The 13,308-nt window shown below is 40.9% G+C and overlaps 2 protein-coding genes across 3 annotated transcripts in view; both read left to right on the top strand.

The window, feature by feature from the left end:
• The first annotated feature begins 2,012 nt into the window (after window positions 1-2,012).
• Window positions 2,013-6,360, top strand: Muc68D (Mucin 68D). The gene is made up of 2 exons (XM_020946343.2): window positions 2,013-2,088; window positions 2,152-6,360. Exons 1-2 carry the CDS (start codon window positions 2,079-2,081, stop codon window positions 6,225-6,227), a joined length of 4,086 nt encoding a protein of 1,361 aa, XP_020802002.2. The 5' UTR covers window positions 2,013-2,078; the 3' UTR covers window positions 6,228-6,360.
• A 1,033-nt stretch (window positions 6,361-7,393) lies between these two features.
• Window positions 7,394-13,308, top strand: part of loaf (low-density lipoprotein receptor domain containing lost and found) — a 37,395-nt gene continuing 31,480 nt past the window's right edge. The window contains exon 1 of one of the 2 annotated variants that reach the window (XM_020946234.2): window positions 7,394-7,754. The gene's annotated coding sequence lies outside the window, so the exon portion shown is untranslated. Of the gene's footprint in view, window positions 8,006-13,308 lie in introns of both variants that reach the window. The other variant, XM_086837976.1, reaches the window with a different exon arrangement.

Below are 13,308 nucleotides of genomic sequence, written 5' to 3'. Positions count from 1 at the left end.
AAAGAATGTGTAGTTTCGAGACCACTCTAATCCATTGCACTAACTTTTCCTATATGCAAATTGAATTCCTTTTTTCTTGCCCTTATAAATATTACTAATTGTTTTGATTGCCTCAAGATAAGGCTTTGGGGCTTAAATAGAGTAATAACTATAGGTATTTTCAAGAACCCTAAACAAGATTATGATAAAAATCCAATTACGGCAAGAGGAAACCTTTTTTTCGGTCCACTAGCTTTACATTTATGGTTGAAATAAAGAATCTAACAATGGTTTAAATAAAGTAAATAAAGAACCTATCAAAAGGCCAGAGAAATCTTATAAAAACAAGATCAAGTTGTCTTTTCATCAATATATTTTTGATGTTAAGATCCATAACCTTAATGATCACCAAATAAACAAAGAAAGAAACCTTTTGTGGCAATTTGCTAAGATAGTTAAACCTCCTAAGACCACTTTACCTTAAATTATTAATAATTATAAATAAAATATGCACTGTCCCTTTAGCCCGGCTAAAAGAACTAACCAAAACCAAGGAGCCTATCAAAATTCCCTGATATCAGTGCTAGCGAACGGACAAACATAAACCACTTACGGACAATTTTAGTGAGTGCAGATGACCCCGTGCACTGGCCAAAAAGTTGCTGCAAGTAATTTCTAGAATTAAAAAACAAAAAAAAAAAAAACAAAAAATCAAAAATAATAAAAAAATGCAAAAGATAAAATGCGAATTCGTGGCCGAACTTATTGGCTCGAATACCAGAGGTAACAAAATCCAACACTGAATTTTTCCTCAACTAGGTACATTCGAAGCCACACAAGTTACGATAAGAGTGCGGGCCAAAACCCCATCATATACCAGGGTCTGGAGCTTGCTGCCGAAAGCTCTCCATGATACTAAAAATAGTCTTTCCACCTGTATTCCCACCCGCTCCCGGCAACGCCGGCCATAGGAGCCAAGTGCCCCAAGGTTTGAGTAATCATCATTGCAAGAATACGGGCACGATAAGTGCTGAGGCGGCCCCTTATCGGAGCAACTAATCGGATGACTTTGCCACCGCCAAGGGGTGCCTAGTGGGCGGTGGGCGGTGGGCGGTGGTAGGCGGGATAGCTAGGTCGGGCAGACCGTTACACTATCGCCGCTCTAGCCCGCAGGTCTCCCACAGGGCGGCGGCGGGCGACATTGGTGTCAGCACAAGGTGAGCCAAGATAAAGACTTGCTGACAGTCCCATTACTGGTGTAGATTAGAAAGATTAGAAAGGCTTGAGGTGAAGCTTTCAAGAGACAAAATAATCGCTAATCACGATCGTTGAGAAATATATTTATACCAAGGGATTTCTTCTCTAATCTTTATAATTTCTTATTATCCTATGTTTTATATGATGTTTGTTCGTTATGTATAAATTAACTTGTTAGGAAATAATTATGATAGCTTAAGAGAATTTGTTTGCATAATAAAATAAATAAAAAATACTGAGATATAAATAAATCTGAGATAAAGGCTCACAAAAGATAAGAAAGATTATAACTCAAACAATTTAATTAAGTATTCCTTTATATTTGTAATCTTTCCGCAATCAATAGTTTATAATAACTATTCTGTATTAAATTGATTTGCATGCTGGTCCTGCTCTAAAATATTTTATACTTAACTTAAAGGCATTGTTTTAACAAACTAACTTTAAGTACATAACTAAAAATATCTCAATCGTTGTAACTAATCCCTTTTTTCCAATAAAGTCCCTTTATAATTGATACATTTCTTTCATTTCTAGAAGAATTGCCGCAAGTATCTGGAAATGGTATACAAATTTAAACAATTGCTAACATTTCTTGGAACTACCTCTAACAAACAATTGCGCATATTGTAATACAGGTGTAATACGAGAAACCCATTCTTCTTATGTGAATAATGAACAACAAAAGATTTCAATTTAGTTAAACTATTTGCTCTGTACAATTTCCTATACAAATTCCACTTGATATTTGGTTCCTGTTATTGTTTACATTGACCAACTTTCCAATATAAATAGAGCGGCATTGGCCAGCCGCGTTGCGCATAGTTAAATGTGCATTCAATATGTTAGCAGGTGAGTGAAATAATAAAATAACAACGAAACGGATATGGATATTTCATCACTTTTATATTTTAGTGAATGTCCTATGGGCTGTCCTTTGGATCACGCCCCAGGCCCTGGCGCTGGATTCCTGCGCAGGACAGTCGTTCGGATCTAGAGCAGTCGACCCAGAAGATTCCCGCTCGTATATCCTTTGCTTGGGCTTTCTAGGCCAGATTAAGAGCACATGCAATGATGGACACCTCTTCGATGGCCAAAGTCAGGGCTGTGTGGCTGAAAACCAGGGAATCCACAAAACCGAAAAGGAGAACGAGAAGGTCGAGGACAAGATGGGACTAAATATCAAGCAAAATATTAAGGTTGACAGGCCTGTGATTTTTAATATCTTTGGAAGCATGAATATCTTTGGAAGTCTTTGGGGTAATTCCCAAGAATCGACTACTTCAGGACCTCCAAACTCGAACTTTTTGCTAACCAAATTTTCCCTCGAAAGTTCACCCGAAAAAGTTATGGATATCTCTAGCTTATACCATAAGGATCTGTATGCCTTGGGTGATACATCATCGTCAGCAATACAATCTGAAGCATCTTTGAAAGACATCAGTTCTAGCTCCGAAGATCCTTTGTCAACGAGTGCTGCAGTAGATTCATCCTCAACAGAATCTCCATCAGAAAGTTCAACACAAGAATCCGAATCAAGCTCCGAAAATCCTTTGACGACTGAAGGATCTGAAGATATCAGTTCTAGCTTTGAAAATCCATTGTCAACGAGTGCTGCTGAAGATTTATCCTCAACAGAATCTCCATCGGAAAGTTCAACGCAAGAAACAGACTCAAGCTCGGAAAATCCTTTGACGACTGAGACATCCCTGGAAAACACCAGCTCTAGCTCCGAAGATCCGTTGTCAACGAAAGCTGCAGAAGATTCATCCTCAACAGAATCTCCATCAGAAAGTTCGACCCAAGAAAGCATCTCTAGCTCGGAAAATCCGTTGACAACTGAGCTGTCCTTGGAAGACATCAGCTCTAGCTCCGAAGATCCGTTGTCAACGAGTGCTGCAGAAGATTCATCCTCAACAGAATCTCCATCGGAAAGTTCAACGCAAGAATCCGAATCAAGTTCGGAAAATCCTCTGACGACTGAGGCATCTGTGGAAGACACCAGCTCTAGCTCCGAAGATCCGTTGTCAACGAGTGCTGCAGAAGATTCATCCTCAACAGAATCTCCATCGGAAAGTTCAACGCAAGAATCCGAATCAAGTTCGGAAAATCCTCTGACGACTGAGGCATCTGTGGAAGACACCAGCTCTAGCTCCGAAGATCCGTTGTCAACGAGTGCTGCAGAAGACTCATCCTCAACAGAATCTCCATCAGAAAGTTCGACCCAAGAAAGCATCTCTAGCTCGGAAAATCCTTTGACGACTGAGACATCCCTGGAAGACACCAGCTCTAGCTCCGAAGATCCGTTGTCAACGAGTGCTGCAGAAGATTTATCCTCAACAGAATCTCCATCGGAAAGTTCAACGCAAGAAACAGACTCAAGCTCGGAAAATCCTTTGACGACTGAGACATCCCTGGAAGACACCAGCTCTAGCTCCGAAGATCCGTTGTCAACGAGTGCTGCAGAAGATTTATCCTCAACAGAATCTCCATCGGAAAGTTCAACGCAAGAAACAGACTCAAGCTCGGAAAATCCTTTGACGACTGAGACATCCCTGGAAGACACCAGCTCTAGCTCCGAAGATCCGTTGTCAACGAGTGCTGCAGAAGATTTATCCTCAACAGAATCTCCATCGGAAAGTTCAACGCAAGAAACAGACTCAAGCTCGGAAAATCCTTTGACGACTGAGACATCCCTGGAAGACACCAGCTCTAGCTCCGAAGATCCGTTGTCAACGAGTGCTGCAGAAGATTTATCCTCAACAGAATCTCCATCGGAAAGTTCAACGCAAGAAACAGACTCAAGCTCGGAAAATCCTTTGACGACTGAGACATCCCTGGAAGACACCAGCTCTAGCTCCGAAGATCCGTTGTCAACGAGTGCTGCTGAAGATTCATCCTCAACAGAATCTCCATCAGAAAGTTCGACCCAAGAAAGCATCTCAAGCTCCGAAAATCCTCTGACGACTGATGCATCCTCTGATGACAGCTCATCCACTTCATCATCCACAGAAGCTTCACTTGAAAGTTCCACCCAAGACAATCAGGATAGTACGGATTATTTATCGTCAACAGAACCAGCAACTGAGAGTTCCACAGAGGCTAGCTCAGAAATTCAATCGTCAACAGAGCCATCTTCGGAAAGCTCAACGGAGGAGAGTATTTCCAGTTCCGAGAGTCCGTCAACCTCAGAGCCACCTCCAGAAAGTTCGACGGAAACTAATATTTCCAGCACGGAAAATTCCTCGGAAAGTCCCTCATCTACTGAACCTTCACAAAGCACAGCAATTCAGTCGTCCACAGAATTATCACCAGAAAGTTCGACGGAAGTGAATTCTAGTACTGAAATTTCTCCCTCACAAAGTACCACCGAGAATAATAATATCAGCTCCGAAACACCATCTGTCACAGATCCTGTAGAAAGTTCGACAGAAGAGAGTATTTCCAGCACAGAGTCCATATCTTCGACAGAACCTTCGCCTCAAAGTACCACACAGGAAAATATATCCAGCTCTGAGAATCCATTGACCACAGAATCAACATCGGAGAGTACAACTGAAGAGAATTTATCCAGCTCAGCTAACCCACCAACTGATAATCCATGCACCATTCTGCCACCTCCGGAAAACTCAACAGAAATTCCCGGAAGTCCATCTACCTCAGAGTCATCACAAGATACCACAGAAAAAGACAGTGGCTCTGAGAACGCTGGTTCTGAAAACGGTGCCCCTGGAACCGGGTCTTCAACTCAACCATCACAACAAAGTTCTACAGAGCCCACATCCGAAAGTTCAACACAGGATAATATAGGTGGTTCCTCTAACCCACCAACGGATATATCATGTACAACTGTTTTAGAAAGTTCAACTGTTAATTCACAAAGTCGATCATCTTTTGGTCTATCATTGAAGCTTCAGGAGGATTCAGTTAATACTCAACAAGTAGAACACACAGTCTGTAGTAACATGCCGAATGGAGTTTTTCTCAGGGAGCCGCATTCTTGCAGCAAATATTATATTTGTTTGAATGGAAAGTCCATTTCCGGCAAATGTCCTAGGAATCTTAACTTTGACATGAAGAGAAAGGTATGCAATTTCCCTTACTTTGTGGATTGCTCTATCGATGGAATCCCAGAGACCACTTTCTCCACTCCAGGACCCTTAAGTTCGACATCTTCGGCTTCCACTGAAGCAATACTGACTACTACTCCGGCACCACTATCAGAAGACTTAAAGAATAAGGGTCTGTCTGCCTTAGAGTCCAAGAAAGGACTTAAAAAGAAATCAGTTAGTTTGTCAGTTAAGACCAAGGAAAACTCCACAGGCAACCAAGAAGACCGCACAGTTTGTAGTGACTTACCAAATGGAGTTTTTCTCAGGGACTTGAAGTCTTGCAACAAATTTTATATTTGTTTGAATGGTAAACCCGTTTCCGGCCAGTGTCCCCGCAATCTGAACTTTGATATTAGGAGAAAGGTGTGCAATTTTCCCAGCTTAGTGGATTGCTCTGTCAATGAAGCCCCAGAGGCAAAGAGACCTCCCAAAGATCTCAAAGACGGTTCGGTGCCTGAATGTAAATCGGCACGAAATGGTGCATATATCCGTGACCCAAAGTCCTGTAGCAAGTTTTATGTCTGTGCCAATGGTCGTGCCATATCGCGACACTGTCCCAGAGGCCTATACTTTGATTTCAAGTTGAAATTCTGCAATTTCCCAACTCTGGTTCAATGTGCGGTAGAAGGAACCCCAGTGGATAATCCAGAACCATTGGTGATGGAGGACAGTATTCCGGATTGTGGAAAACTAGAAGAAGGCAAAGCCTTTGCTGACATCAAACAGCATAATAAATATTATGTTTGCCTTAAGGGAATGGCTGTCTTGCACTATTGCAGTCCAGGACAGTGGTTCGATCATCAAAGCCTAAAGTGCACAGATCAGCGTTTGGCTAAATTAATTTACCTTAAGGGAAACCATAAAACTAAAGTATTATAATCTTTTAACTAGGAATAAACTAATGGTGAAAGGTGCATTCATTCATTCTTTAAATAAGTTCGCTTAGACATGTATATTAGATATGTACATATATAATCTTTTAACTTGGAATAAACATATTCTCTACATTTAATTATTAGGCTCAGCAATTTGAAGGTAATAATAATATAAAGAAAATTCCATAATTATGTATTCCCCTTTCTGTGAAAAAACATTTTAACTGTCACTAATGGACTTTGGACAATTCCATAAAATGCCTTGAAAGTCAACTAAGTGGCTAAAAGTCAAGCTGCCTGTCCCTTATAATTTAAGCTCGCTATCTTGGTGCGTTTTCGCGTGGCAAAGTCCAGACAAGCGCTAATTTCTTTGTGCCGCGGAAGTGACGGCCAGCCACAAAGTTATCCCATTTAAATTTAATTACGAGATAAACGCATGTTCCTGATGTTCCTTAGGCTCGAATGCGTTCGCAAGTAGGGAGCGTGCTAGCTCCAGTTACCTTAAAGCCGACTCAGTCGACGACGACGTCTCCGGGTATAATTAAATTGTCCAAGAATCAGGAGGAGAAACTTGTGGGCGGCCGTGGCAGACTGACAGGCACTTTGCGTCACTGTCGTGCGGCGACAAATTACAGGACACGGCTCCATTTTGCGCGCCAACTCATCGATAGTAGACTGGGGGGATGGTTCAAGCTCGAAATCGATTTGATTCCAAGGCAAGTCCAGACGCCAGACGCACCAGTCTCATGTTACACTTGCCATCTGATAAGAGCTAGCGACGCCCTCCTCCTTAGCTGCTTTTCTCTAAGCGTTTTACAAAAGCTGAACCATGCGAAATATATATGATAGTTATTCCATTAAGGGTGGTTTATTATATCATGAGAAATCCTTAAAGGACCTACATTTATTGTTCATAATTGATAGATTTTTAACACCTTTCTTGGTTAATTTTAAAAGCATTATCCTTAGCCAAGATGTCTTTACTTGGGCGCCAAAAATGAGTACAGTGAACTGTGCCTTAAACTACAAAATCCAACTAGGGGGTTACAGAGAGAAAGCGAAAAAGAGGGGTAGGGAAGTTTCTCACGAAACTCAAAGAGAGACAGAGAGAGAGACAGAGAGCGAGAGTTAGAGAGAAGGCCCCAGGGGTGGTTAATTTTAGGTGGCAGGTTTATTTTTTCTACCACCAAAGGCGCCGGCTTCAGTTCGCCTTCAACTTTGCTCCGTTTCGGTAGCCGCAATGAATCAGTTTAAATATATATTGTGATTTTTAAGTGCGCCTATTTAAAGCAAATACTATACTACGCAAAAACCATCAAGAACACCTTAAACTGTTTGTGATAAATACAATTAAACTACAAAGACATTTGGCTCGCTGGAGTAAAAAGCTAAGCAGTTTTCCACCCTTTTTGGGAGTCTCAGTGGAGCTGTCTTGCTATCTCGCTCGCACACGGCTTGGTAATCGATAAGCTTAACAGCGGGCCTGTCCACTCGTTCGCCACTGTTGAGCTTTCGTGGCGAGTGTTACAAGGTAAATGTTAACTAGACGCCAAAATAATCGCCACTAAAAACGAACTCGTCGCAGTCGCTGTTGAAACGTTGAGTGAAAAGCTTTCGTTCGCGCTGTGCCAACCTAAGTGAAATGTACTAAAGAATATAATATTTTAAAATATGTACAACGTACACGAATATATGTACCACAGTTTGTACACAAAGCGGAGCTTCTGATAAGCGCAAAAGCACATGTGCCCAATACATTTTGAAGTGTTCGAGATTGATTGTGTGAGTAGTCCCCCCAAATGGTTTGTTAAAAAGATACATAAGTGGTTATAAGTTTACTGGTTACTGCCGGAAATTTAAAGAATTTATCCATTAACAACAAAGACCAAAGTGCATAATAAATTCAGTTACAGTGCCATAAAGAATCCAAGAACAGCGAGTGGAACTGGGAACTGCGAATAGGTACCGCTTTAAAATGTAGCGGAACGGTAACGGGAACAGGAGCAAGTGCGTTGGTGGATCGGGGGTTGCTGCTCCCGTATTCCCTCTGTTCCCGTGCGTTGAGGTCATTTGCACTCATTTGTCGCGGGCCCAAAAAGGGGGTGGATTTTCGCTCGGTCCGGCCACGCCGGCATGTGAGTGAGTGTGTGTATGATGTGAGTGTGTGTCTAATGGTTAATCTCATTCATCAGAGAGCCGCCATCGGAGCCGTCAAGTTGAGTTTTACACATTTTACGCCTGCGAGTACTACGGGCGAGTTGTACGCTCTCAATCTCTCTCTCTCTCTGTGAGTCCTGCTCTCCTTGCTGTGAGAGCAAAAGGATTTCATTTTGCCTGTTAATGCTGTTGTCTCGCTTGCACCCGAAAAGGGGGAGTGGTGATGGGGTCGATGGCGAAGGTCCTTTTCGTGTGCGTGTGTGTGTACAGGAGTACACACTATCGCACAGCATGCGAATGTGTGAAAGTAGTGCCACACACACACGCACATCCCAGGGTCAGGTCAGGAAGTGTGGTAACGGTAGGATTATTCTGTTGCTTTCGCACCCTCTCCCCCATCCCTAGGTAACCACCACAACATCCTTCGCTCAGTTTTGGATTTTCTAATTTATACTTTTTTTTTTTTTTTTTTGGTTCGACGAGGACTTAGCCGAGGCACCCGGACAGGTGATTTATCTGTGTCCGCACTCCATAAAGTCCAGTAGTTCTAGCTGCAAAGCGTAATCGTAATCCCCTGCCATCGCACAAGAGACCCATTTAAATACAGTTGAAACTGGCTAAATAGCATTTAATTTTGGAAAAATAATTAATGGAAATTAATGGCCATTTTGATATAGATAGGTTTTTCCTAAACGGATCTTGAACACAATCTTATTTTAAGTCGAAGAGAATGACTCCTTTGATAGGGTCATCAAATCAATCCCTTAAAGTTCGAAAGGTGTTGATTTTATAATGTTAGATAATTAATAAAACAAATTATAAATATGAAAACGTTGTCTGGAAATTGTAATTAAGTTTCCCAACAAAGACCTTGACCCTCAATAAAGATTTCTGAGAAACTATCCCTTTTTTGAATTATAAAGAGGATCAAAGCCATACTTAAGTTAATTTTGAATAGAAAAAATACCATTCTCAACAATCTAATTTCTCGATAATTCTTTGATTTAAAGAACATTCTTTTCTTAAAAATAAAATTGAATTAAATAACATTAGTTAGACTACACATGGGTATTTCTATAACTCGAGTGTGCTGCTCCAGCGTGGTCGGGGCAACCAAGCGTATTAATCATTAGCCTGACCTCGACCCTTTCGTGCGTCGCACCATCCACCCGTCCTTGGTATCCCAATTTTCCCCCCACACTTTCCCTCACTCGAGAGGAAAAACAACTTGATGGGGCTGTCAGCTTATGTGCTGCGCTGGGCACAAATGAGAAAACTGCCAACGGCTAAACATAAAAATAAATAAATAAATTTGATTGCGATTGCGGTTTCTTGTCTGGACTTGGACTCGTTCTTAGACCAGGAGTTGGAGATGGAGTTGGAGCTCAAGGGCTGGCTGGCTTCCAGCCTGGGGCTCGCCTCGCCCGCGCCATTAATCTGTCAGTGGGATTTGGCCAAAAGGCAAATCGAGGACTTTGATTTTCTTTCTTTTTTTTCGTACTTCGGCTTCCGATTGCTCTTGTCATCATTGTGGCTGGTTTTTGCGTCTTGGGATTGTCTCAGCTGTCACTCGTTAGGGTTTCTTGTCAACACCCGTACGCTTGAGCCACATCCTTGGCCCCCATCTCACCCGTTAGTCGTCAGTCCGTCCGCCAGTTTCACGGTTTTGTCATCGCAATCGCCATGGCAGCGCAATCTCATGATTTGGCACTTTTGGAGCTTAAGGAAATGGGCATCATGAGTGGCAAAGACGAAGGGTTGGCCCTAAGCCTTCCCTGGATGCTGGTGGTTATTTGCAGAGCATAACGAAGAATCCCAAGAATATATATTTTTTATATATTTATATTTTAGCCAAAAATAAGGGTTACTTATTTAAAGAAATTTGGTTGAAATTCCAGCAATAATAACATAATGGGAAATAGGATATAGCAACATTATCTTAAGCCCAAAATGCAACGACTGTTAAAAGCTTTCTTGGCTATTGAAAAATGATATTCCAATGAGCAAACAACACTGTCTTATGTAGGGGGCGGCTGGGAGCCCACAAAAAGGACTTAATGCCGCAGAAAATGACTTCAAAAAATACATGCAAACATGTCGATGGCACAAAAGAGCTAAGCGAAAGCGATGGCCAAAACAATGCCGCCATTTTTGCTTCTTCTCACTCTTCTTGCTCCTGAGAATTACTCATCCGCCGTGGTGCCCCAATGCACTCCCACAGTGACGTGTTTCGGCTTCTGTTATTGTTGGTGTTGTTATTGCACTTGCTGTTGGCAGCTCAGTTCCGTTTTCAGCAGACAAATAGACATGCCCCGTGCAGACGTGAGTCAGACATGAACGGAGACCGGCGGACACGAACACGGACAGAGACGGACCGACGGACAAACGGACATTGGCGGACAAGGACGGTTTGGACGGTTTGGATGGTGCAAAGTGGATGGCAAACATACGTACACAGTGGGGAAAAAGTGATTAATTTATTAATTCATGTATGATTATTTAAAATAATAATATTATGAACTATAAATTAATTGCAAACTGCAAGGGTTTTCCAAAGTTTCCTTTCTTGTTAACCATATCTCTTTTAAATTCCTAAATTAACTCTAATGAATATATGTTAAGTTTGCATTGCAAACATTTTGTTCAATCAAGAAATGAAACCCCTTTTAAATTAATAGTATTCCGAGTTAATTTTTATTATTCAACACCTTGCAATATTTTCTTTCTGTGCATGCGGGTGGCGGAACACAATACAGAAAAAATACGAAATCCTTTCGCAATCGCTGGCGAAGTGTTGCAAACATAAAACACTCCGCCGCCATAACGTAATTTCTTTTGTTTATAACGTCCTGCAGTTAATACATTTGCATTGTGTGTGCGAGAGAGGTGTCGGTGAATGCTCCCCATACGATTACAGGCAGGACAACAAAGGGAGTTCCTTTCACCCCCCTTTTTGGCCATTGTTGCCACTGCTTTTACAGCCCTTACTACCAAGGTTCTTTTTATTTTTTGTTGCTGTTGTTAGTGCCCCTGCCTGCCATATTGACTGAAAGCCAAAGTGGTCGCTTTTTGTGTGCTTTTAACGCGGTGCCAAAAAATGTTTGGTTCAGGTGCGAAGCAAGCTGAACTTTATGTCATACATAGTATATAAATATTTATAATGTTTGGATCTGAAAACCATATTCTGTAAAGTCACTAAAAAATGGTAAAAGATAGACCTTTCAAAGGACCCTGAAAAAATGTTTCCTGACCGTCATCAACTGTCGAGTAATACTTTTATGGCAGCTCTTAAGTTGGTAGTCCAAGGGTAGATATCTCTTGAATATCTATTAAAAACCCAAACAAAGGTCAAGACTAATTTTAATTTGAATACAAGTTAAGGTTAAATATTATTCAGAAGATTTAATTGACAGCTTTCAACTTTAAGAACACTTTCATAATGGCATTCAAAATAACTTTCTGTTTTTTATATATTCTTTGTTTAATAATAGCTCATATGGATTTCCATAACATCGGATATAATTCTAATTGAAGTTACCCTTCCCTGGTTTGTTTTCCTTTAAAGATACTCAACTACTGATATACATTTTATATTGTACAACTCTATAGAATTTAGTAAATATATTAGGATATACTCTGGCACCACAATCCTGACAATCCTGATCGCTGCAAAAGGAACTGCAGCGAGACAACAGAAGAAAAAACCCATAGAACCCTCCATATCTATTCGACAAGGAAACCCCACAGGGCCATTAATTGTGTGTCGCCTAATTTTTTGTTATATTTTTTTTTGTTTTGTTCACTTCTACGTTGTGCTGGCCATTTTGGGCATAGTTTCAGTGGTTGTTTCTGCCGCTGGTACTGTGGTACTGTTATTGTTCCCGTGACTGCTCCGTTACTGTTGGCCATGTTTCTATGGAGCGGCCAAAAGCCGCCTTTGTTGCGTTGCCAGCCTTCTTTGTGTTGAAAAGCTAGTGCTGGTAATTTATGCGGCTTCCCAGCTCTACCCAACCGATTTTCCTAACATTTTTCCACTTCCCCATTTCAGCTTTTTCCCCTGCTCCTGCCATTTCGTCTGCATGGATATAAAATCCAGAAAGAAAGAAAAATAAACGGTAGCCAAGTCAAAATTATTCGCTTTGATTTGTATTTTCCGAATTTGGAAATTAGAGGGCAATCAAACCGTAAACTTTTATTTCTATTCGCTGGAAAAAAAGCACACGAAATTGGTCGTGTATCCTCTAATGTCCTTTCGAAAGCGATTTTCTCAACTGCCCAGAAAATTGGTTGCCATGGCGGCCAGGACAATAACAAAAAAATAACAACCATGGAAATACACAACATGGCCCATCCCATCCTTCCACACACCATTGTGTGTGTGTGTATGGTATGCTATGTTCATGTTTTGTACACACCTACATTTATATGCGGATTTGTGTTTCAAGTGTGAATATTAGGTCAGAGACGTGTGTACATTCCTGTATGTGTTACTCCTCAAGAGCAAATCGCTGTAGCTCAATATATCCTGAGGGTTGCATATGTCTATCTGTCTGTGTTTATTAAGTGTAGTTTTCCTTCCACAATATTTTGTATGCTGTCTTTTAGAGGCACATTTTTATCATAGATTTTATAAGATGTTTAAATATAGTAAAATATATGATAATAACTTCGTTGTACTTTGATTAAATGTAATTATAAACATTGAGTAAACAGATTACTTTATTCAAGTAGTAGTCCTTCTAGAAGCTTTGCTTTAAAATCAAAATTTCTCAATACCAAGCCTTGTTTTATTTTGAAGCTGTCTTAGTCACAAAGCATCAACATCCAATAAAGCATAATAATGATAATAATAATAATGATAAGACCTGCTCTTGGGCACCTTTTGAGGTGGGTGTTCTTTGCCTGCCCTTTAAAGGTTCCAAATGCCC

The sequence above is a fragment of the Drosophila serrata genome, unplaced genomic scaffold (assembly GCF_035046125.1).
Source record: "Drosophila serrata isolate PLE 108 unplaced genomic scaffold, ASM3504612v1 contig_66, whole genome shotgun sequence".
Classification (NCBI taxonomy): domain Eukaryota; kingdom Metazoa; phylum Arthropoda; class Insecta; order Diptera; family Drosophilidae; genus Drosophila; species Drosophila serrata.
The sequence above is the reverse complement of the archived record's forward strand: the minus strand, read 5'-3'. Positions and strand labels throughout refer to the sequence as shown.